The sequence below is a fragment of the Bos javanicus genome, chromosome 22 (genome assembly GCF_032452875.1).
Source record: "Bos javanicus breed banteng chromosome 22, ARS-OSU_banteng_1.0, whole genome shotgun sequence".
NCBI classification, from domain to species: domain Eukaryota; kingdom Metazoa; phylum Chordata; class Mammalia; order Artiodactyla; family Bovidae; genus Bos; species Bos javanicus.
The window spans coordinates 21,648,804-21,674,328 of record NC_083889.1 but is presented as its reverse complement, the minus strand read 5'-3'; the positions used below and the strand labels follow the sequence as shown (position 1 = coordinate 21,674,328).

At 44.7% G+C, this 25,525-nt stretch overlaps 1 protein-coding gene across 7 annotated transcripts in view; it reads left to right on the top strand.

The window, feature by feature from the left end:
- ITPR1 (inositol 1,4,5-trisphosphate receptor type 1) overlaps positions 1-25,525 on the top strand; it is a 352,886-nt gene that overhangs the window by 220,839 nt on the left and 106,522 nt on the right. For 3 of the 7 annotated variants that reach the window (XM_061396353.1, XM_061396357.1, XM_061396355.1), the window contains 7 exons: positions 21-169; positions 1,077-1,188; positions 5,672-5,704; positions 13,632-13,667; positions 14,835-14,885; positions 20,029-20,161; positions 22,273-22,463. In XM_061396353.1, the coding sequence (XP_061252337.1) occupies positions 21-169; positions 1,077-1,188; positions 5,672-5,704; positions 13,632-13,667; positions 14,835-14,885; positions 20,029-20,161; positions 22,273-22,463 (705 nt within the window). The remainder of the gene's footprint in view (positions 1-20; positions 170-1,076; positions 1,189-5,671; positions 5,705-13,631; positions 13,668-14,834; positions 14,886-20,028; positions 20,162-22,272; positions 22,464-25,525) is intronic. The other 4 variants (XM_061396358.1, XM_061396356.1, XM_061396360.1 and 1 more) reach the window with 2 other exon arrangements.

Below are 25,525 nucleotides of genomic sequence, written 5' to 3'. Positions count from 1 at the left end.
GGGCTGTGCTTCCGTTCCAGGACATCGTCTCGGCCCTGGAGGACCGTCTCCGGCCCCTGGTGCAGGCCGAGTTATCTGTGCTGGTGGATGTCCTCCACCGGCCCGAGCTGCTCTTCCCGGAGAACACGGACGCCAGGAGGAAGTGTGAAAGCGGGGGCTTCATCTGCAAGTAAGCAGCCCCTCCCGCCGCGGTGCTCGCCGGGGCAGAACCCCGATGACCAGACGCGGCACTGTTCCCGGGAAGGCGGGGCTGGCCTGGTGTTCGGTGAAGACAGCAGGGCCTAGTGCGGGGGGTCCGTTCTGACTGTTCTAAAGGAAGTGCGTAGGTGCAGTCCTACTTAGCAACACTGTTGTTGGGTGACAACTTCTGCTTTGAGAACCGCACGCCCGGTGGTTCATCTTCCACTCACCACATGCAGGCAGGATGTCCCCCGTGGACTGACGGACTCCAAAAGCCACGGCCCGCGAATCCTCAGAAAGCTCAAACCTACCAGGGCCTCACAGTCTTTATAGTTTCCCAGCAGCTTTATAGTTTCTCGTTTTATGCCGTGGGGCATCATCTAGAAAAAGCAACTGGTCCCATGACCAGAGACCGCTGTCTGATTTTCACCCTAAGGCTGGTTGGTTGGTTAGCTTGAGCGTGAATTCTGCTGCTTTTTTATTTTTCTGGGCCCGTCAAAGGATAAGACTGTATAAACAAAGCAATGGTTGGGATGTGTTTATTTCCAACCATAATACTCTTGAGGTTCTTTTTTTTTTTTTTTTTTAACACTGCTGACATATTTTGGCCACATTACTGACAATCCTCAGTGGGTAAATAACTGCGCTCCATAAACAGCAGTTTTGAGTGGGCCTCTGTCTCCCTTCGGACCTGTTTGCTGCTGCCGACCAGCAGGTGTCGCTATTGAGACACCGACTGGCTGTTAGTGAAGGGACTGCCCGGAAGTCTGTTTAAGTCTGGGAGCCTTTGGTAAATATTAGTTCATTAACAGACTAGTTACAATAAGTTGGTTTTTTTTTTTTTTTTATGTAAAGATGTTTCAGGGATGTAATCCGTGGTTTTCCCCTCCATTCAGGTTAATCAAACACACTAAACAGCTGCTGGAGGAGAATGAGGAGAAACTCTGCATCAAGGTCCTTCAGACCCTCAGAGAAATGATGACCAAAGACAGAGGCTATGGAGAAAAGGTACTGCCTTTTATTCTCATGTGAAAACCAGGTGTTGCTATTAGATAGAAGCAGAGTGGGGGCACTTAGAAATCCACCTTAGTTCAGGCATATTGACTGGAGAGATAACTTAAAAAAAAAACCTGTTCATCTTGCCCTGAAGGTAATTAAATCATATGAGTCTCTCTTTAGAGTCATATACACTTAGGTGTCTCTTTTAGGCTGCTTGCCGTACAATCTATATTCAGAAAAATAGGAACAACAAGATTTTCCGTCTGTTTAAATTCCCAGTGAGAATGCAAATGCTTCTTGTGTACCAAGGTGTGTGTGTTCCTGAGTTTTGGGTTCCAGCTGAGCATACCTGTGGGTTTACTTGCTTCTTTCTGGTGAGACGTTACACAATCCTCCAAGTGTATGAAGAAACTGCCTCCAGTTCTAACTGGAATGAAGACAGACAGACATGTCACCTTTTCTAACTGAGATTGGGAAATGGACCATCCCTGGGAGCTGAGACTTCTGATCACATGCAGCGAGCCATGATGTACAGAAAACAGCCCTCGCACCCCTGATTTTGGTCCAAGTGGGATAAAAAGAGCCCCATTGCTCTTCCTTTCTGCCCCCAGTGAAAAACAGGGCCTGAATTTAAGTCTCACCAGTCTTCTTTGAAGGCAATAATATTCATTTACTACCTTGAAGCCACTTTTATCCGCATTTTCCAAGTAGGTAAATGTGCTGATATCATTGACTTACCAAATACACAGTAAATAACTTTTATTCATCTCTGCAAAGAATGTTTGATAATTAAATCACAGCCTCTCTTGTCAAAAGAGAAGGTGACAACTAGATTTTTGAAAGTCTAAAACACTGTCGGAATCTTGCCTTCTAACCTAAGCAGTGTCCGTCCTTAATATTAGAGCAATTCAACGTGTGCGGATCTTTGGATAAAAGCAAATAAAACAGAAAGGTACACAGTCCTTTTTGCAGTTTACATTCCTCCACTGGCCCCAAACCACAATGCTTTTAAACATCAGTCTAAACTTGTAAAATGTACAAATTCAAACTTGAATAAATGTTACTTGGAAAATAAGTGTTTATAACTCAGGAGGAATTTTGTGGTGGAAATATGCCAGAATAGAGTTTATAAATATAAAAGCAAGGAACGCTGGTACAAATGGGAAGTAACGAGATGACCAGTGTGCGCTGTGTAGACACCCAGCTAGGTCTTGCCCTTGATAAGGTGAGGAGGACAGTAAAAGAGAATACACTTATCAGATAAGTAAATAATAGCCATTTATTCCACAGGATGTTTGTTTTTCTTCGAGTGAACTTTAAGAAGTGTTTTTAAAAAATTGACTCTAGTTTTAAAAACTCGTGTTTTTAAAAAATTGACTCATTCACTTTCCCTAATAAGATAAACTCTACCAAAGGGACCTTAACCAGCTGTGAATTTATTTGTACCTTTGGGGCAGAAAACACAATTTTAAACTGTGGGGACCACAGTTTTCTCCTCTTGAGAATGTCCGCTTCTTTCTTAGCCAAGGTACTTGAGGTAAGCTTTGCGTCTCTACTCCAGTGACCTTGTAAGTTGTGCTTATACTTTCAAGTGAGTTTTCTTTTTAGAGCGTGGAAAGTATAAGTACAAGGAGTTGGTTCAGAGTCTGTTGCTGGGCAGAAAAGCGCGCGGGGGTCTTCGGGGCCGTGTGGAAGGTGTGCTTTCTGCCGCCTTTCCCTCCCCATGGCGGGCCAACAGGGAGAATGCTGTCTTGGCCCCAGGGGACACGATCCGAGATGCTGTCACCCTGCCTGTGAGAAAGCTCGTGGAGAGCTATAGAGCCAGGGCTTCGAGAGCTCAGTAGATGATGCAGGCCGTTGTGAAAGAGTTACGAGAGTTGAGAGGAGCTCCTGAGGGTGCAGCTCAAATCCCTCTTCATCTGGTGAAGAAATTAGCCACATCCTGGCAGAGAAAGGCTTGGCGGCAGGATGACAGTTCCTTCCCGTCGGGTTGGAGCTGTCATCCCCCTGGTCAAAGTGAAAATACTAGAAGCAAGTACGGGAAATGCTCTGCCCCCAAGAAGGACATTCTAGAAACCTGTGCTAGTCAGCAGCTCCTCAGACCGCACAGAGATGCCATGCTGCTGCTGGCCCCAGGCTCGGACTGCGGGAAGAGGCTGCTTAACCCTTCGCTTTAAAGGGGAGCAGGGGGGCGTTAAATGATTTGTGTTTCTTCCAGTTTCGTTGTTAGTTTGCACTCTGTCCTGTTTCACTAAGGCTTTTGGAAAATGCCTTTGATGGGTTACTGGCTGCCTCTGTTTGAGTAAAGAGGCATGACATGCGGGAGCCAACTCTTTCAAGGATGGGAAGAACCCAGACCCAAAGAACTAACCTTTCTTAGGCAAACCAGGTCGGGGTGTTGTTCAATCGCCAAGTAATATCTGATTCTGCAACCCCATGGACTGCTGCATGCCAGGCTTCCCTGTCCCTCACAGTGGGTGTTAGTCGATAAAGTAAGTGAAGTGGCCTTTGAACTGGGTGCTCAGGACACAAAGGCAAGTGTGAATGCCAAGTCTGTCGTCTTGGCCTACTTTTCCTATTTGTTGCCTCTTGAGTGGGGCTTGTCCCATGACTAACACCCTGCTGGGATGGCCGGGGTTGCTCTGTCTTCCTGCCCTCTCCTGAGTCCTCACAGTCCTCTCTCCTGGTCTGCGGGGCCCTCACATCACCTGAGGTTTGGATCAGGCCTAAGAGTCATATCTGAGAAGACAGTGGTCAGCACACTTGTCCTGGTCCATTGCCTAAGACGTGCCCGTCCAAGAACTGTGACACGTGCTGGAAATGTGGGGGCGGGGCACAGAGGATGGTGACAAAATTTAAATCATGATCATTTAGAAATTAAAGAAATTATCTTTTACTGTGGTGTCTCCAAATGGGCCAGCAATATTTACCAGAGAGTGGTATTAAAATACAATATAGGATAGTATAATATAGTGGAATATTAAAAAGGATCACCAGAATAATGATGGAATACATTTTCATGTGATTCTTGTGTCTTTCTCAACAGTGTATTCAAAGTTAATAAACTATAAAATCAGGGCTTTGCAACCATGCTGTGTGTGCAAGGCCTAGCCAACTCTGCTTTTAATCTATAGATTTAACCATGTTAAATAAAATAGTTACCTCCCATCGCTAAACATCTCTAAGATTTACCCTGAATCTCTCTATAATTCATAGAATATATTCATGCCCCTAGGCCCTGCTTGAAGAGAAAGCATGGTTATTTTATATATCGGCTGCTGTATTACCTACCGTACGATTTTTATTAAGATATTTTTGATTTAAGAGTCAGAGTTTTGGAAAGAAACTCAGAGGCCAACAGATAATGTGAAAGAATATCTCAATTTATTTAAACTCCATTTTTCTTCTGAATAATGGTACCTGTTACACTACTAGAGAGTTTTTGACCTCAAGTAATATCAGGGTTTTCATTTCTTATGAATTGTCAATCCCCTGTTAATTACTAGTGCTTCTTTTCTCTGGGCAAATAAACTATTAATATTTCCAGCTACCAGTGTTTCTAGTAGGAGTTTAAATTTGCAAAAGTAAATATTAATGAAACATAATAAAATCAAGGATCCTCCATCTATCATTAAACATGCATAATTGTCATTAATCCTCTTTTTCTTTCTTTTGAACTTGGTGCTAATAAATCATTTCATTGTTCCTAATATCACTCAGGTAGGCAATAATCACCTTGGAGGAATCTAGTCTCTTTAATCAATAGTATCAGGATTTGGAATATCTGGGCTGGGGAACATGTTGGTCTTATTACTTGCTTAAATTGAATCCGGGTCTGATTTATCCCACTGCTTGCTTAAATTGAAACTGGGTCTGATTTATCTCAATGGTAGTTTGAACTCAAGACACCCCACCCCCATTCAATGGTATAATGAGTCCAAGGAGAGAATTTTCTCCTAAGCTGAGTTGATAGGAGTTTAGCTTTTAACCCGACTCTCTCCCATCCTTTTCTGAAAGGACATGGTTCTTGATCGGGGATCTTGCCCTTGTTCACAGCTCAGTTCAAGTTTTCTCTACAAGGGAGCACAACAGTGCCATTCAGGGCTCTTGGTTCAGTGACCTGTGAGGTTTTTTGTTTGTTTTTTTCTTGGCCACACTGTGTGGCATGAGGGATCCTAGATCCCCAACCAGGGTTCAAACCCACTCCCCTTGTATTAAGAACATGAAGTCTTAACCACTGGACCACCAGGGAAGTCTGGACCTGCGAGGTTTGATACCTGGCATGTAAACAAAGTGTGGCAGCATGCTGCCTGAGATGCCAGGGTGCAGTGGTGTCCAGAATGCCCACAGCTCTCAAGACGGTTGCGTTCTAACGATGCTCCAACCTGAGTCAGCGATGAGAAATACAGTGACAAAGCTTCTAACACTTAGCTCGCTTGTATTTCCTGTTCTAACATTGCCTTCTTTTTCTCCCCCCTTTTTTCTTTTCCAGCTCATCTCCATTGATGAATTGGATAATGCTGAGGTCCTAATTTCATTTTTTTTAAGTGTCCCATGGTGATGTTTCCATGACCCTCTCCCAGCGAACTCTGTGACCTGTCCCCTAGTCTGTGCAGCATCTAGTATCTGACTTTGTGTAGCATGCCTCTGGGAGTGAGTCAAGTCCTTCGTGTCTGTGTTAGCGTTTCCCATGAGTTTGTTTGCCATTTGTCCTTGGAGCCCATCCGAGTCTAGATAAAGATTTTCTAAACTGTGATAAAATTTCGATCATTCACTGTCTAGAAGCTCAGCTGAATTTGTGGTTGGCGCTGGCTATTAACAGATCTCTGAAACTCAGTGCTGATGCTTCTCTCTCTCTATGTGAAGCACTCATGCAAAAAAGAAATAACTATATGGGTACAGTTTGCAAGTGGTGAAAGAGAAAAACAAACCACTGCTCTCTTGGTCTGTATGTTGGAAAGTGTTAAGTGTGAGGGGGTCATAGAAAATTTTGTCAAAGCGCAGAGCGAATTCTACAGCAATCTCGAGACTTTTCAGCTGCTGGCTTGCAGTGGAATTCAGAATATACTATATCCTTGGCTTCTCAATTCTAGGAAAACCACCTCGAGATTGAGGAACTGAAATGTCATCTGATGGTTTCTATACTTAGGTATCAAATTAGTTTCATTTACTCAGAATTAACCTGGAGACTCACAAGTGGCCATCTTGTTTGGGATTTGAGGGCCTCCTAAATATTTTCTCTCTTGTAAACATTTTTCAAGATTTCTTGCCACATCTATAGTATGTGATACATGTTTGGTAAATGATAATAGAAAGGATTAATTGGGGGAATTAATATATGTAGTTGAGGGAGTCTAATTGCTTAGGAAAAGGAGGCACATTGGAAAAATTTTTATCTGACTTTCAAAAATTAATTTTCTTGTCTACTTCTTTAGATATCTGTTTGCTCTTTTGGTAGACCAATGGATACCTTCTTTTGATGGTATTTGATGGTATTCTACCAAATAGAATATAAGCCCTGCTCTAATAGCTACCACCAGAATTTCAGAAATACTAAGAGATGATTCAGATACCCCTAAGGAGAATTTGAATCACAGACTTTTTAAAGCTGAAAGCGACGTGAGTGGTTATGAATTTTCAGGTCCCTCGGGAATGGAGGCACTCAGAGAGGTAACGTGAGTGGCCTTAGTTCTGACGGCTATAGCGGGTGAGGCAGAACTAGCGCTGGGCTCAGCTGCCGGCCCGGAGGCTTACTGCTCAACCGCAGTAGATTCTGCAAGCTCAGGCTTCTCCTTAAACCGATCAGCATGAACAGGTGAGGAGGCCATGCTTCTCTGGGGTGAATAGAAAGCGAGAAAAACAGCAGGCTGTCCAGGGGGTTCACCCCTTTAACTACAGTGATTTTTGCTACTTCCTGTTTAGTCCTCTCTCTTCCGGGTTGTTTGTTTGCCAGCAAAACGTCTAACGCTGAATCTTCATGTTGGCAGCCTTCGACTCTTCTTCTTTCTACCTAGAGTTGTAAATGCTTCCCTGACTTGAATTTTTCCTCTAGAATATTGAGGTTGAGTTCCTATTTGTTTAAATACAGATGAAGTCAGGAAAGGAAGGCCCTCCCTTATCGGAGTCTGCAGTGTTATTAATACTCTGTTTTGCACCATAGTAATCATTTGATGTGTTGGCTTGCTCAAGATAGAACTTGGGTCTCCTGGCTGGGAGTTTATTGCTCACTTATGGAAAGATTCCCCAGTTGGAGCAGGTGTGTTTATAATTATACACTAGGAAATAGAATACTGTCTGTTTATAAAAGAAGAATGTTCTGGCAGCCCCTTGGATTCTTTGAAAATTCCCTGAGGAAGCAACTGTGGATCCCCTCTCTGTTGTTACCCCTGGCAACCATCCGTGCCCTGGGACACCAACACTGTCCCTAGGCCGGCAGGCTGTTGGATCTGGCCTTCTAAGCAGAGATGCCTGATCGCCTTTTGTCATCCATGGCTGTTCTGGAAATGAGTACAGCTCCTGAGGTTTCCCCTGCCAAGCCTGCTGTCCATGTGTGAGGGTGGAAACCAGCAGCCCACAGCTGGAGTTCTGCAGCAACTCCATTAAGAAACTTAATGAGAGTTCACCCTGGCCCACGTTACAGGCAAGGCCTCCCACCTAAAAATTGCAAACCAGCACTTCAGACTTGAACCTTGCTGAGGAATTGTCCCTGAGCCAGGGTTATGACATATCTGGAAGAGCCGTGATCCCTGGGATGGGAGGGGACCACTACTCTTCAATGATAAAGGCCTCTCGGCCGTTGTGAGAGAAGAGGCGCAGTGAACTGCTTGGAGAAATAGCACAGTGTCTTCTGAGTCTCTGTGTGTGCTCTGAGAAAGGAAGACGAAGTGAGGACAGGTCAGAGTCCCTGTAGGAAGAGTGCATGGTGGAGGCCTTCTCGGCTATCCTGGAGTGAAATTTCATTTGAAACCAGAGAGAGAGGAGGGTTTCCTTTTTTTTTTTTTTATGATGATGATCATGATTTTTTTGTTGTTGCAAATCAAGAGGCAAGGTCTCCATCATTACCACCTGATTTTACCTTTTTCTTGGGTTCAGGAAGAGGACAGATGAGGGGAGAGGTATAGAATGTTTCTGTCATCTCCAGAAAGAAAACACCCCACGACCCATTCTTGGCTTTAAACAGACACCAGTGACTGCCCAAGACATTAGTTTATCTAACGCTTAAATGCCTGTTCCATTACAGGTGCTTTGCTAGGGGTTTTGGATCCAGCAGTGCCCCAAATAGGCACAGTCTGCCCTTCTGGAGTTTATGGTTTTGCCACAGCAGCAGACAGTATTATAAGCCAATGTTAACTGAGACATGTAGGAAGGTAAAGTATAGGGAATCATGTTGTTGTTCAGTCACTAGGTCAAGGCTGACCCCGTGACCCCATGGACTGCAGCATGCCAGGCTTCCCTGTCCCGTTCTGTCTCCTGAAGTTGCTCAGATTGATGTCCATTGAGTCGGTGATGCTATCTCTAACCATCTCCTCCTCTGTCCCCGGCTTTTTCTCCTGCCTTCAATCTTTCCTAGCATCAGGGTCTTTTCTAATGAGTTGGCTCTTCACTTGAAGTGGCCAAAGTTTTAGAACTTCAGCTTCAGCATCAGTCCTTCCAATGAATATTCAGGGTTGACTTCCTTTAGGATTTGGATCATAAGAACATGGGGGTCACAAGAATATGTAGTTTAGGGACTTGGACCTGAGGAGGTCAGTTCATATCAGGTGAGGACCACTGCCCGTGAGCCTGTTAGTGACTCACCGCAATGGAAAAGCGAGATGGGTGCTCCCACTCCTTAAGGTGGCTGCAGCCCGCCTGTATCTGCCAGTATCGAGTCCTCGGCTTCTGCCACCATGCCACCAAGAGCTGCTTCTGCAAGCAAGGGAGACCCCTGTCAATAATAAAATTCAGCAGGGGGGCAAGGGGGAGAGAGAAACAGAGAAACACGAGAATTATTCAATTTCACCTTCAGGGGGCGTTCTCATGACGTCCAAGCCAGAGTGGAGGTGTCCTACTTTTTTACATCGCTGTGAACTGCTGGGTTGGGCACCTGCCAACATTCAGGCGGCAGTTACATAAGAGCTTCTTTTTTTCCTGGAATTTAGGCTTGCTGCTGATGTGTGACCTTCAACAGTAATTGCCAATAAATGCAGCGGGGCTGTTTACTGTTAGACACTGGCAACCCTGGAGCAAGCGAGCTCAACTCAGAGCATAGAGAAGCTATTGCAGAATCTCGGGAAGTTTTTTTTGTTTTTTCCTTTCTTTTTCTTTTTAATGCTGAGATGATTCCATAATGATCGAAGTTGTATAATTCAATCAAGTCAGAATGATTTTCACTTTTGGGTTCAGTTCTGATGAACTTCTTTTGTAAAATATATGTGAAACTGCATCATCAGAGCCAAATAATGTCTATTTCTTGTTTCAAAAAGCCAGTGCCATTAGTAAGGGTATTATGCTAGCTGATGTGCAGATTCAAAGTGGTCCTGCTAAAATACTAGGTAACTTCTCTCTTTGCTCAGCTTTCTTTCAGGTGTTCTGTTCTCTTAATGTGGTTTACAAAGGCTTGTGAAAGGCAGGACCAAGCAAACATATTTGCAAACCCATTTGCTGTTTGTTTGTTTATTTTTTCCCTCCTCTGAGATGGAGTGGGTGAAAAGGGACTGAAGACTGATTCATGGCGTTGGAGATGATAAATTCTCTTTGCTTAGCTGAGAATTCGGTCCATCATACAGTCTTGTTTCTTTTGTTGCTGTTCTTTTTCTTGTTGCTTTAGGTATAAGGTTGGGTTGTTTATTTGATGTTCAGTCTCATTTCTTGAATTATCTTCAGCGTCTGCTAGGGGTGGTCCATGAAAGGAAGACATCTTATTTCAAAGGAAGATTCTAGAAGCCTAGGGGTAGGATACTTGTTGATGACATCAGGAAACAGAGAGTCTCAGTGGCTGTGTCGTGTGCTGGCCTGTATCGGGCACACACAGATGCCTGCGTGTATGTGTATACGGTATGTATGCATGCGAGTGTGTGCTCTTGTACACACACCACAGATAGGAACCCTGGGAAGCCTGCGGGCTTCTTTTTATTTAAGAATGACAAAGTATGATTTCCCTTCAGTTGTGGTAGAAATTTATCCCTGGGTAAAATGGTAGGTACAGTATGTACAGAAAGTGAGCATTTCAACATCTCCTGCATGAATCTACTTGCTACTCTAGTGCTGCAGTTAGGATAACCAGTTGGGATTCTCTGGCTTTCTGCTTCAAAGCCAGTCATTTGAAATCTTTTTTCCTATGAAGTTTGATCTTGCTAACCTTGTATAAAAGCTCTGGGAAGACTTCAGATCCTAGAAAAACGTGAAGAGGCAACGGAGAGCGATAGTTAGTTTCTAAGTTCAAAACCAGACCGCATCAGCTCACTGCCCGTCAACTGTTGGTCTGGAGAGACTTCACCTTGACTGGAGGGTCAGCACCTCAATATCCTGACTGATCCCGGGGTGAGGTGGTAAAAGACAAGACGTGGGAAACGCAGGCATACTCTTTTTCTCAGAACAGTCTCCATTACCGTATGGTCACTGAGCATGATCTTTCATGTTAGCAAAAAAAGTTACTTTGATAATAAAAATGTGCCGAGAAAATCAGTTCATTCATTTACCAGAACTATCCTTTGCTTTGGGTATTATGTATATGTGTTTATGTAGCTTATGTAGTTATGATTTGAACATATATGGCTTATTAATATGCTTATTTTTTTCCAAATTGTGGCTGACTGCCTTAAAAGAGCCAATCCTCCCAGAAATACAGCTGAAGTCCTCTTAGGAGGAAGTGCTAATAGAGACCGTTGGTTATTTTGCCAAATCATATGCCAAGCTTGGTTTGGCCTTTCCCATGCCTGAAATCATTCTGTGTTCTATTGGGTTGTCTTATTTAGGGAACTTAGCTGTTTGATGTTACGGAATAAAGTTTACTGAAAATATACCAAGCATAACTTAATGTTTTAGCTGGAAGGAATCCTTATAATACCTGCTCCAGTCTCCTTGAACTACAGGTCAGGCGGTGGAAGCCCAGACAGGTTCAGTGACTGGCTGAAGGTCATACAGCACCAGTCCCTGCATGAGCCGCCATCAGGCAATACCCATCCATTGTTCTTGGTTTTTCCTTTCTTTTTTATGAGTGGATGACATTAAAAAATTGTCCTCCTGTATAAATAGTGGTTCTTGAAGAAGAAAAAATTTTCTATTGTCTCAGAGGTCTTCCTGTAACGTTCTAGGAGAAAAGGTCATTAATCTTAATTTTCGTTTCAAAAATTAAACACCAATATGACAGCAGTTTAGGGAGGCAGTTGAGTATCGGTCCAATCATAAAACAAACCAGAAACCACTGATCTCTTGAGTGCTTAATAAACAATTCTGTGAACATTCTGAAAGAATTCAAGATGCTTCTTTGGACATACGGGATATCAAACAAGAGAATTTTAAAAAGACACACAAGTTCCACTCCATCTTGTTCTTTAACTATTATTTTGATTGGCAAGGCAGTAAGAGGGTAGCTGTGTGGCTTCCTATAGTAAATCCGTGTCTGTAATCCTTTTGTTCTGATCATATAGAATCGGTATGAAGGATATGTTGATGGAATGTGGCCAAAGCTGACTGTAAATGATAGTACTTTTCTCCATCTGTGTCTCTGACTGCTCCAAAGCGCATGGGAACTTGCCTTCATTCTTCTTTTCTTTGTGTGTCCTTTTTGCACGAAGGGCAGATGGTACATGTGTGTGCACAACTTTACTTCTTCAGCCTAAAGCCTACAGAACGCAAGGGTGGGGTTAAAACGCAGTCTTGGCTCATGATATCATTTATATTATCTGCAGAACACATTCCCCTGAGCTCTAGTTTTGTTTCCCTCACCACACTCAAGTCCTCTCTTAACACCCTGTGCCTCCCGACCCCAACAGGAAGCTAAACACACTGGAGAGAAAGTTGCTCCTTGAGGCAAGTGGAGCTGCACTTATGTCTGAGGGCTCTTCTGTCCAGAACTGAGTGAGCAACTCTCCACATCTGCCTGTTCGTCCTTCATAAAATAATTTAATCTTTGTGGTTGAAGAGATCCCTTATATCTTTACTTCATTTTACCTGTTGGCAAATAGAGGGAAAAAAAAGAAATTATTAGGTTACAAAATAGCAGTCTTATATTAAGAGCATTTTTTCCATCTTGAGGGTCACACCATGAAAGGGGTATCAAGTGTTGAGCTGGGTTGTGAACCCACAAGATTTCCCAGCTCCCATCCCCACCCCACGCTTTTAGCACCTGCTCCAGCTCACCGCCGACAGCCGCACTCTGGCCTCGGGAGAGGTCTGTTGTGTCGCTGGAACCCCGCCAAGGGAGGCCAAGGTCACTCAGTGGCAGTGTGAGCCTTGGCTTCACTCCACGGCCCCAGACCGCACCTTGAACCCACCAGCCATGCCTGGTGTGTGACCACAGCCCAGGGCGGGGTCCGGCAGTTCCATCCGACATCCGTCTCCGCCCCGAGCACGTGCTCTTAGGTGGCCAGATTCGTGGTGCTGCCGTCACGTGGAGCTGTGGGCTTTTTCAGCCACTACATGCATCCACTCCATGGCCAGTCCTTTCCCTCAGGGCCGTCATCTTGTCTCTCATTTATGGGTTGGACATAATGAAATTCAGAAGTCGTCAGAGGTGTGGGGTGTCCATGTGGTATGGCAGGGGCGGAACTGGGAACCTAGTATCCCTGGAGCCCTGAGGGAAGTGTGCGGAGGGAGGAGAAACCAGCCGAGAAAGCTGCAGCCAGGAGCCTTCCTTTCTCCTCCCAGAGCCGCAGGAGGGGAGAGACGTTTTCAGTCCCTAAGCCAGAGGTGGGGTGTCACCCTCTGATGCAGGGCCAGGATATGGGGAAAGGAGAGGCTGGGAGGACGCACGTGCCCACTGGAGAAGCTCATCACGGGCAGGCAGTGGTGCAGACCTTGCAAGGGCTTTGAGCCCCCAGGAAGGGGAATGCACCAGAGGCCCCTGTGGTCATCATCCGCCCATCCTCCCTTCCCTGAGCCCCCGGGGGCATGTGCTGGATCACTTTTCCTCTGTGGACAAACAGAACGTAGACGTGCAGTACCACTGACTTTGACATCTTTCATTACTTAAGACATAGCTCCTTCTTGATCAGTGCTAGGCTTTTTCTTTCTTTCATTTAGACGTGTTTCCACATCTCAGGCCAGTCATCTCTCCCAGCGCAACCACGTTAAGTTCATTTTAGAAGTGAGGGTGTCTTCCACCCTCCGCAGCTGAAACCCCCTTCAGTGGGTGTGACAACCCAGTCGCCTCATCGTCAATTTTGTCCCCAAGTGTTGGTCTCTGGACTTCTTTGTGGTCACCAGATGCATGTGCTGTAACTAACCTGCTTCCTTTTACTCCCAACTAGCTTCCCCAAGCTCCGGATTCTGAGAACTCCACCGAGGTGTGTGTCACTCACCCGTATTTGCGATGCCAGCAAATACAGGCGCTTGTCATTGTTGCTGGTTGGGTGTGAACTGTTGTGGTGAAATGTCTGTCTCTTGGGACGGTGCAGGAGGGACGTGTCTAGCCTGGCTGGGATCTGATCATTGCTATAATTGGGTGGCCCTTGGTGTAGAAAGTTCTGACAAACTTAAGCCACAGTGTCCTGCCAGTGAAGGCTCATGGACTCTGAAGGTTTTGCACAAAACCCTTCAAACTCCACCTTGGCCGAGAAACTCTGGACAGTCCAGACCTTTCTGCTATTACACAAAACAGAACTTTGGGTCCTGCGCAGAGGGGAAGCAGAGTTCAGGTTCGGGGTATCTGTGTTATCGTTTGGGTGACGCTGTTGATGAAGGAGTAGTTCACAGCAAACTGTCTCTGTTCTTCCTGTCGCTAGCTCAGCTTGCTAAATGCGGGACTAGAATTCATTAAGGCGTCTAAAGTTACCGAGAAGCTTTTTGTGGGAGGCATCCTTCCAAGGATCAAAATTTACTCTCCGAAACTGTTCTAGAATCACAGGAGTCAGAGCTAAAACGTGTGCTCAATCTGAAAGGAGATCTTAGAAATGAAACTGATGATCAAAGAGCTGAGTTCCAGTGGGCATGCTTTGTAATAATCAGTCCTCTAATATTCTAATCAGAGCTCTTCAGCACTGGTAGCCTTGATTAGAATGCTGTGGGCTGGGGCGAAACGTAGGTCTCACGTGTGTGTTGGGAGTGTGTGCATTGACGTCCTCATGCATGTGCTGAGCAGTAATCTGTGGATGAGTCGTCCAAGGACATGCCCGGTTGCATCTTGCATTACACCCCCTTTTTGGGTTCATGTAAATGTACATAACGTTGAACTTCATTTTCATAATGTTTACGAAAAATAATATTAACCAGACGTTATTGGTCATGTGCCTGCTCGTTTCACATGGTGCTCTGGGGTTGGGGAAGGGCCAGTTGTTCAGTAGTAGCCAAGGTCATGAGCACTGGTGTCCGTCTGGGGAAAGCCACACTCAAGCCTGCGCTCCTTCCGTGTCAGTCCTCACTGCGTACGCGCTCTCTGTGTATTTCATTTGTGACCGATCCTGAAGATGAGGGTGTCTTAGTGTCATACTTAAATGGAATTTCTGCCTGCTTAGCAGGAGCTCGAACCGAGTCCACCGCTGAGGCAGCTGGAGGATCATAAAAGGGTACGTAGTCCTGGGAGCTGGGAGTGCCGACGCAGCTCCCCCCTCAGCCATGCGCTCTGGCGCGCACACGGACAGTTTTCGTTGTCGTCATTGTTGCAGCATTAATTGGCTCAGAACCAGTCACAGCCTTTTGTATAAATGAAACTAACTGATGGTTCTACGTATAATCTACCTCTTCACTGCTTCCAGCCAGTCCCCTAATAACAACTGAGTCACTTGTCACATCCTCTCTTCTTTTGCTGGGTTAGATTTTTCCTTATGTGTAGCCTTAAAAAAATTTTTTTTTGTGAGTAACTGGTGATCATTATGGATAATGTATAGTAAACAAAAAAGTATAATGGTAAAACTGTCCATAATTACACTGCCTGGCTATAAAGCTGCTGAAGATTTACTATTTCCTTCTACCCTCTTTTTCACACACGTGAGAATATGTGCCAACACACACACACACTTTCATTGTCATTGGGGTTCTTTTAAGTGTGCAACATTTGTTCCTTGCTTTTGTCACGTATCGGAGTATTTTCTTCCTTGAAAGTTAACAGCTGCCTAAAGTTCCCGCTGATTAACAAGTCTTTTGTAATATTTTCCTTCGAGGGAATGAACAAGTGTGTACACAAGTGGATAGACGCATAAAAGGGGAATTTCTAGGCCAAAGGGTCGAAACTGTCTTATAGTGCTAAACCATTTCCCAGAAGGCTACATATACCATCCGCATGCTGACTACTGATTGCGTGTAGTCAATGGAAAATACCAGATATCCTGGTTCTCTGGGTGTCTATCATGTGCCAGTCACTATGCTAAGACTTTTACACGCGTTCACAGCGTAAATGTTGATAAATGCTGACGGTGACCCAGTGACACAGCTTGCAGCCCCATTTCACAGATGAGGAAACTGAAACCCAGCGAGCTTGCATACCTTAGGCAAGTCATGGGGTTAGGAAGTGAGCAGTCATGACAAGAACTGCTGTGAAATTGTGGTCATCAGCGTCCTGGAGAATGTTCTCCTGGGCCACCTTTATTAAGCTCACAAGCTTTCAGTACCTGCAGAGTCCCATCGCTCTTGGATCCTTTCATTTTTCTTGCAATGGTTCTTTCTCAAATAATAACCAAAGATGGGCTTCTAGGAAATTGATAGTCAGCCCTCCCACCTCCAGCTCCCAGTGCCTCCTGCCATTCATTGATCAGGGGTAGCTTGCCTTCCTGCTTTTTCCACCCCTGCCTGTTCCTCAAGAGTTGTCCTGGGTCTTAGAAGTAGCCAGTAAAGGCACATAGCTGTCCCTTGTGCCCTAAGTTGGATGTTGCCCCAGGGCATGAGCTTTGGAATTAGAAACTGGGTCAAGCCTGCTTTTGCCAGGTGCTCACTGTATGATTTGGGGCACTTTTAACTCAGTTCCTCCTGCTGTAAAATGGGGACAAGAGTCTCCGCCCTTTCCTGCTGTCTGGACTCTTCTGCAGAGCCATGCACTAGAGGCACTCAGCAGCGTGGCTGGACTCTGAGAAGGGATGTTAATGACCCCAGTGGTCACCTTGCAGACTGAGATACGGCTGTGATTTGACAGAAAACAGGAGTAGGAAGAGGAAGGTATTTTTAAATCGAGGCACTGCCCTAGTGCTGACTAAGGTGTGAGAGGCTCACTGCTCATGTGAGAGGCTGATCTTTCCTAAAGCACCTGACTTTTTTAAGTGGCTGGAACCTTGGAGCCCAAAGGTCACCTCTCTGCTTTGCGGTCTTAACTCTCGGTGCCCTGTTCGATGCTGGGCTGTATATCTCCACACAGTTGATTAGTCACTAGTTTAATGGACACAATGAAACTCGTGACTTGCACGGCAGGAACTTGGTTTCTTGCCTCCACATCACTGACCTGCCATTTTCACCATTTTTCCCTGAAACTGAACTGCAAGCGAAACTTTGCCTTTCTTTTCTCAGTCTTGGGTAATCATGCGTGTGGAGTTTCTTACCATGACACAAACATCTGATATTTGTTTGCATACTGTAGGTGTAAACTGCTGGGGAAGAAAACTAGTCTTCTTTTTGGAGGAAAAAAAAAAAAAAAAAAAGGGCTGCATGACCAAATGTGAGAGCTGGAGAAGTGGTGTTGTTTGGGAAGTGACATTTTTTGCTTCTCTACAATCAGCTGTCTCAACCCGGTACTCTGTGAACAGCTTAGTGCTGTTGAGTAATTTATATTAAGATGATTAGGAATGCCTTTGTCTGTAGATTTTAATTTTTCCCGAATTAAACCACGAGCTCAGAAAAACAGAATTTGCCTTGAACCTAAGTTTTCACGCTAGGATTCACAACACTTTTAATGATGCTTATCTGTTTTCTGTCTGCCCCCCCTTTTTTAACCTAAAATTTTCAGTCTTTATTCTTTCAGAAAAGAAACAATTCTCATCTTGTTTTTTTTTTTTTTTTAAAGCAAACCCCACATGTTCTCTTTTCCCCTCTTGCCTTAAAATTTATTTACTTTTGGAGAGAAGATGAGGTACTTATGTGCCAAAAACCTTATAATTAAGGGGTAAGAATTAAAAGTTTGTGGAGTGGAGCATGTGTGTGTGCGTGTGTGTATGTTTCCATAATGAGCACATTTTATGATATTCTCTTATGGGGGAAAATGTACCATTTGATGCATCGGTTGCTATGGTAACCACTAGGGTTTGTCTGTGCAAAGAGAGGCAAAATGGTAATGTGAGATCCCTTGGTAACTTCAGTTCGGCATCCAGGCTACACACATGTGAAGTTCCTGTTCCTGAAGTCCACGTGTTCCTGGAAGACACGTGCTTCCTTCCCCACCCACTGCCTCCTTGATTGCAGATTCACCAGGATCTCAATGATGAGACCCTCAAAACCCGGAGAAGCAAAAAATCTGAGCCAGTCCGGTCCTAGGTAGAATCCTAGGGTGAGGGCTCTGGTTGAGTCTTCCTTGACAAGTACATGTCTGTTGGCTGGTGATGGTCACTCAGCTATTGACCATTCAGCCCTGTGATCTTCCAGATTCTTGTCATGATGGAAACCTGGACTGTTCTCTGTGGCTGCAGCTCATTGGCCTCAGCCCAGTCATTTACTTCCCAGACAGTGTTCTTGTGGTGCCCCAGAGGATCTCATAGAAAACTGGGATGGTTTTCTAACCATCCCTCTTGGGAGAACTCAAAGTCTGTATCTTCTGAAAGAAACTCCAGTAGATGTATCATTGAGTTGAGAAAGGGACGTGGTATTTAATGTTGTATTCTATGTGGAGGTGATCTTGTCGTTCCTCCTTTACTTGACCATTCCTTTGACATCTGTGTTTCTTCTGTGAAGTCAGCCTTTTTAAATCACCGCTCTCGATGACTGTTTTGGAGAGTGTTAATACGTTTGTACTGGTGCAAAGTTATGTCCTTATACCAAAATATGGTTTTCTAAGCCATTAAAGGATATTATACTGAAAATATTTTATTTTGAAGGTATTTTTAAGGATCACAAATAGCTTCTCCACTGAAAGTTTTCTCAGAATTTTGAATTTACTGATGGTCAAGGTATGAAGTGATATTCTTATCCTAATGAGAAGAATTCTGCTTTGTTTAACTCAGTGAGATGCATATTTGTGGATGGAATGGAGAGAAGAAAGATGAGATTTTTTTCATTTCTGAACTTTTTCTTTGAAAAATCAGGCTTGCCTCCCTGCTTCTCTCACTTTTCCTGTTTACCCCATCTCCCCACTTATCCCTGGAGTCTTTGACCAGCAGCATGAATTTAACCAAGGAGAAAAGCCAGCTGGGTCACCTTGGGACCTCGTATCATTTTGACAGTGGGACTGAGTTTTCAGCTTTGTCCTTCTTCCCCAGTCCTGCCTCCTCAGGGCACCCCTGGCCTCCACCATCCTCAGGACGTTCTGCTCCCTCCCATCTTGTCTTGTAAACACCTTCCTCGAAATCTCCAGACTTATTCTTGAAGCTTATTAACAAATCACTTTTAAGTTCTCCTGATTCTTGATACAGTCGCAGGTCTCTTCGATAGAACTCTGGAGTCTCTATTTCAGAGACCAGCTGTATTGCAACGCATCTTCCCTCTGCTAACTTCTCACTTAACCTCTCTCCGGGATGTGCCAGAGGAACTCCAGGACTTACTACCTTGTCCCTCAGAAACAGTCCAAAGAAATCTGTACAGCCTTTAACTGGTAAAAAGTTCCAGATTGGCGGGGTGGGGGTTAGGGGGGTAGTCCCTTAGCGAGCGAGACTGCCGTGGTATAGAGCTGAGAGTGAATCCTGCTGCTTTGCCAGTGTGCGAAGTATTTGGGAATAGATCAGAGTGGTTTCTTTGCTCTGTTTTGGTTGGAATTGTGGAAAGAGTTATTTTATCCCCTGCCCAGGATTCTTTTAATATTTATATTTTTTAAAAGTTTTTTGTCATGGAAATGTTAAAAAATATCCCCAAAATACATGTTTTGAAGAGTTTTGAGAACCCTCATTCATAACTCAGATTCCATGACTATCAGCTCATGCCCACATTTATACCCAACTAGGCCCTTCCTCCCATATTCTTTAAAAGAAAATCTCAAATGTCATTTTCATCCATGCTGCTTTTTGTTGATTGACATGTCTGATATCTGCCAATAATTTATTTTCTGTTGCATTTATTTTCTTTACCATTTGGCTCATTGACTATTTCTGTAAGAAAGGCTTACTTTCAGCTTATGATTTGATTTATTACTCTGATATTGTAAGATCTTAGAACGGTTGGAAATAAATCCTGTGGTTAGAGTAACATTTTCATATTGCTGTGTGGAAGTTGACCTGTAAATTTTTTAATTTGTCTGAATCCTACTGACTTACCTCAAAGAGACTTTTTTATTTGTTTTGTTTTGTTGTTTTATTAATCCTAGTTATCCTTCCAGATTCATATTCTATCTTTATCAGTGTGAGAGAGTACTTTCAGATATTTAATATTTTAGATTGATGCTTTTTTATGATCTGATTTCCTGAGAAAACATTGAAGAAGTTAACTTTAGAAGTTTCCAAGTGCTCTTATTAATAATTTATTTTTTCATGGAGACTGAGCCAATTATAACTGGGTACCCCTGTGTCTTTTTTTTTTTTTTTAATGTGAGTCACTCAGTTGTGCATTAAATTCAGAGCCTGATTTCATTATCCTGTTTGAATTAAGGGTGAGGCCCTCAGGCAGATTTTGGTCAACCGTTACTATGGAAACATCAGACCTTCGGGAAGAAGAGAGAGCCTCACGAGCTTTGGCAATGGCCCGCTGTCGCCAGGAGGACCCAGCAAGCCTGGGGGAGGAGGTAGGCCCCATGGTGTGCTAATGAGCTGCACGTGTGAACCGAGTGTGCCACTCCAAAGCTGCGTGTTTCTGCTTAGCAGGTTGAGACTCTAACAGATGCATTTGGGTTGCTAGTGTGTTATTTTAGCAACTTGTTTTGTCTTTGGTCTACCATCAAATTGGTATCTAAAAATGTCCACCTGCAATGTGATACTGGCTAAGGCTTTCCCTCTCTTTCCCATGCAGCAAACCTCTTGGGGATACTTGAAGGACTCCGTGAGCTTAACTTGATCGCACAGTTTCTCGTGGTCATTCAGACTCATGTTTGCGCATAAGATGACGATGCTGTTGGCAGTGAGGAGGGCAAAAGCTATCTTTTATAACACGCGTACCAAGGCGAGGGCTTTCCCAAGCACTTTACCTCCTTCATCTCGTTTTCTCCTGTACGTTACCCACTCTCCGGCATTGAATGGAGGAAGGGGAGCTTGCTAGTGCCTGGGTGGTAACTTAAGGCAGGTGTGTCTAATCCTAGTGTCGTGCTTTGTGCCTCCCCAAGCCTTAGGGGACTTTACATACACACGCACACGCACACACGCACACACACACACACACACACGCCTGTATTATTTTTGTTCAGTTGCGAACTCATGTCTGACTCTTGCAACCCCACGAACTGCATGCAGCACACCAGGCTTCCCTGTCCCTCACTATCTCCCAGAGTTTTCTCAAACTCATGTCTGTCAAGTCAGTGATGCCATTCAGCCATCTCATCCTCTGTCACTCCCTTCTCCTCCTGCCCTTGATCTTTCCCAGCATCAGGGTCTTTTCCAGTGAGTCGGCTGTCTTCATCAGGTGCATCCCTGTATGGGATTGTTTTAAAACACATCCCGAAAGGTGACCCAAAACATTGTAAGCACAGTGACAGGTAAAAGCTTCAAAAACATTGAATTCAACTGTGGGCGATGGTGTTGGTTTTAAGGGGGCTGTAGCTCGAAGCACAAATGTGAGTTGCATGATTCCTAGTCTGTAGTGATGACTCTTGAGAATGTCTGGTCTTTGCTGGGTTCTGCTCATAGCACAGAAACACTTGGTGCTTAATAAATTAATCCCAGCAACCTCTGGGGAGGAATCTTGGGCTTCTCGCCAAATGAAAATGTGGAGCAGATCTGCTCCCAGAGAACCCCAGAAACAGATCTTAGCTTCTCATCCAGAAGTTCCCAGTGATTGTCGAGCAGCTGTTTCCCCCACAACGTCTCAAAACTATTTGTCTTTAAGAAGCTGTCAGAGAAAAGACGTGACACCCAATGTCCACCTTGGATGACAGATGCAATAGATTGTAGGCAGTCAAGGACAGGCAACGTAAAGGAGGTGGCATTTGAGTTGACCCCTGCAGGGAAGGACTGATGGTTTTCTGTTCTTCAGAAAATGACTGCCTCATTTCCCCATGTCCATTAGTATTTCAATTTTTGCGAATAATAATGTGAAGTTCTCAAGCTTTCTAAATCCAGTTGGAATCTGTTCCGCTAAGTGGCATAGGCCATCTCTTCCTAAGTATATTCATCTGAAGCTCAATGAGGTGAACTTTTTTTGGTTCATTCCCCTATCCCCAGCTCCTGACTCCATGCCAAGCTCTGAGTCAATAGTGAATGAATGAATAAATGAACAGATGGAAATTATGTGAAAGGATGAGTTTGGGGCCAGGCTGGGTTTCTTAAAAAGAGGGCTAAAGTGATCAGTATAGGCTATGCTTCTTAAGAGTGCTTAAGTTCAGTTTGTCTCTTAAAATTGGATTGATTCTTAATTCTGGCCCAGGTCATTGTATTTTGATGTAAGGGAGAGTCTTGGCTGGATGGCTTTAGGTCTTTTGCTCAAAATGTATTACTCTTCCTTCATCCTATCTGTCTGCATTCAAGTTACATCTCTATTACTTCCCAGCTGTGCTCGGTGTTGTTGGACAAGTGACTTCATCTTGATGTTAATAATGAGTTACCTGCCTTGTGGGCTTGTTAAAAAGGTCCAGAGAGATAGTATCATTAAACTGTTGAGTGCATAAAATGTTGGTATGCAGTAAGTATGCAATAAATGTTAGCTGCTCTGATTGAGGTTAATAAGGGCAATGTTGCGTCTTTCCAGGGGGAGGTTCCGGATCCAGCCCCATGAGCAGGGGTGAAATGAGCCTGGCCGAGGTTCAGTGCCACCTTGACAAGGAGGGGGCCTCCAACCTGGTCATCGACCTCATCATGAACGCATCCAGTGACCGAGTGTTCCATGAAAGCATTCTTCTAGCTATCGCCCTGCTGGAAGGAGGCAACACCACCATACAGGTAGGAGGCGGCGTGGCTGCCAGGTAGCGTCCCTGGAGGCTCTCTGTTCCGGGAGCCAGAGATGGGTGGCGCTGAGACTGGTGTACCAGGGAGCTCCTTCTTAGGGCACAAACTTCTGTTGTTCTGAATAAGCGAATTCTGTTGCTCCTTTGCTGTGGTCATTCAGTCATTAATCAGACTTTCTTCTAATACATGGATTACATTCCGAAATGGATAAAATGCTGAGGATGTGCAAAGAAAATTGGCCTGGGATTTGGCGCATCATAGGTAATCCATAAATGTGTGTTCAATGAATGATTGAATGCATTATATTTAGTTTGTAATCCAAGATCATAGAGGATCCCATCACCAGATGACCAGAAGGAGCCTGAACTATGTGTATTTATCCATGAATCTTGCAGCTCTTGCTGTGTATTTATCTTATAAATGAAAAGCTCAATAAAACTGAACCAATTTGAACTAATACGTGCAAAGAGGGGAAAGCTAGGCTAGGTTAGTCAGACATAAATGGATGGCTTTTTGTTGGCTGGTGATGATACATATTTTAAAATAATAATGAGTAGAATTCTTAGGCAAAGTCCTTAAAGAAGCAATTTTAATAATATATACATAATTTTCATATAGACATGGCAGTGAAGATGATTCTTTTAAATATTTTAAAATATTTGTAATACTCCCTTCTTCATACACTCTTCATTCTTTATTGGCTCCGAATAAGGGTTTACTTAGCTCTGTGTGTGTGTGTGTGTGTACGTACATACACACACACACATCTTGATAATAGCCTTTGATTGAGATTTAATGTATATATTCACAAAATTCCCTCTTATGTATATATTTGACTTGGCTTTATATTTTTGGTCTTGAATTTAAATTCAGAATCTGGATTAATGAAGTTTGGGTCCTTTGTGCAAATGTATCAAGGGCTTTTCTTCTCACGGGCCTGAGACTGGGTGCCTGGGTCTCAGCCCGGCGCCCTGTGCCCGCGTGGCAGCTGTGGCCGCCCCGTCTGCTCACCCTCCAGCCCCACGGTCCCCAGCACACACTTGGGAAGTTCATTCTACGTGTTGCCCTCAGCTGAGGTTTGTACCGCGGGAGAGTCCGCTGCGTGGGCACCTGTGACCTGTGGGGTTGCCGTTTGAGTCTGTCCCACGTGAGTCTGGCTGTGCACCCACGGGCGGGTCCTGTGGGCCCCCTGGTCGTGAGGATTTGTGCACCCACTGCCGTGGTCCTGCTGGCTGGGTGCTTGTGTGGCGTGGGAGCAGGGCTGCAGCACTCCTGGTCTCTGAACCATGTCATTTCCAGGGACTGGAGCAGTCAAACTAGACATTTACTGAGCACTTGCCGTGTGCATGGTTCTCCTCTAGCAACTCCCAGGCCGTGGTTTCCAGACACTGTGGCCAGTCAGTCTCTGAGAATTTTCTCCAGGCACAGGCAAGTGTGGAAACGAGGGCAGCATGGTCAGTTTCATAAATCAAATGTATGAGTTTGAAGGACCATCTGACCAGTTTATTCTGAGGTTATATCCTGTCCAATTTATTTTAAGCTCTGATGTCTTTTCTCGGATGAAGTGGTGTTGATAGTGGTGTTTTTTTCTACTGGCCACATCAGAAGTTGGAAACCCTAGGTTATTCCATCCCCTCCTAAAAAGCAAAAAAAAAAAAAAAAAAAACAACGCCGTGCTAATTTGCTAATCTTGGAAGGTCAGTCTTCAAGCAGTTGAAATCTCGCAAGAGTATAAGACTTAAAATCCTTGCACATAGGAAGAATGGCGTGTGGTGCCATCCAGGAGGCGGGAAGGATACTACAGAGCTCGCCCCACCCCAGAAAGAAGTAGCTACAGCTATGTAAGGGGTTGGTGAAAGACTTTTGCATGACCCGGTCTCTGTTGGATGGGTGTGGGTCTGAAAGTTGGAAATTGCACCAGGAGCTTGGGTGCGGGAGGCTGGGTCACAGGCATGGCAAGGAGGCCCAGTGGTGCACACGTGGTCGTGCACTCACGGGACAAGGCTGGGTCCTTCGGAGCAGCCAAGTTGGTGGAAGAGACAGGGCTGGGGGATATATTGGGGTCAGGCAGCCCCTCAAGGGGCCTCAGAGCTGTAACGAAGGACTACAAATCTGACAGATAAATTGAGCAAAGCAGAGTCTAGAAGGAATCTAATAATTTAAAAGTTAATCAGAAGTTATTTGGAGAGAGCTAATGAAACCCTGAAATCAAAATGAATGTGTGGTAGACTTTGTCATATCGCAAGAGAGGATATGTTTTAGGAGGTGCATAAGGGGATATTCCGGGGTGTTGGAGATGTTCTCTGGTGTAGTTTACCTGTGCTGGTTATGTGGGTATAAGTCTATTCTAACAGAACTGGTGTGCTTTCCTAGCCAAAGTTCTACCTCAGTAGAAAAGAAAAAATGGGGAGAAAAAGTACCCTCAGCCTAGTGAGGACAGGATGTCGTGAATGGAGACTTGGCACCTTCCCGTCTCACACCTGGCACCTTGGACTCATATATAGCTAATGCCTGTTGGCCGATGTGTTGCTGAGGGGATGCTAGAAGTGAGAAGGTCAGAGGGTCCCTGCCCCCATTGGCTCTGGGGGTTTTTTTACTGAGTCTAGATGACAAGACACCATTAAGTAAGGAACAAGGAAGCCTGGGGAGGGCTCGAGGGGCTGAGCCTGGCTGGCCTGGCAAAGTCTTGAGTTACTGGCGAGCTGCCGTGTTTTTCACAGTGTACCCCTGATGGTGATGGCAAGACACACAGAAGCTATTTCTCCTTCAAGTTCTTTATCTTGTAAAGTAATTATGAATATTAGTTACATGTTTTCACACATTGATTACTCATATGCTCAGGCTCCAGATGAAATGCCACGATGGAGTTCCAGGACCAGCCTCTGAGGGAGTCAGGCCGCTGTCTCTTGGAGGAGCTGCCAGTATGCTCATGGGCGGGTGGGCCTGGATGGGGTGGCCTGCAAGCCCCCCGCCAGGAGCGGGGGCATAGTACTCAGCATACGCTGGTTCTCCCCTCATCCCATCTCCCTCTCCTTCTGCAATCTCAGGGGTTGCTG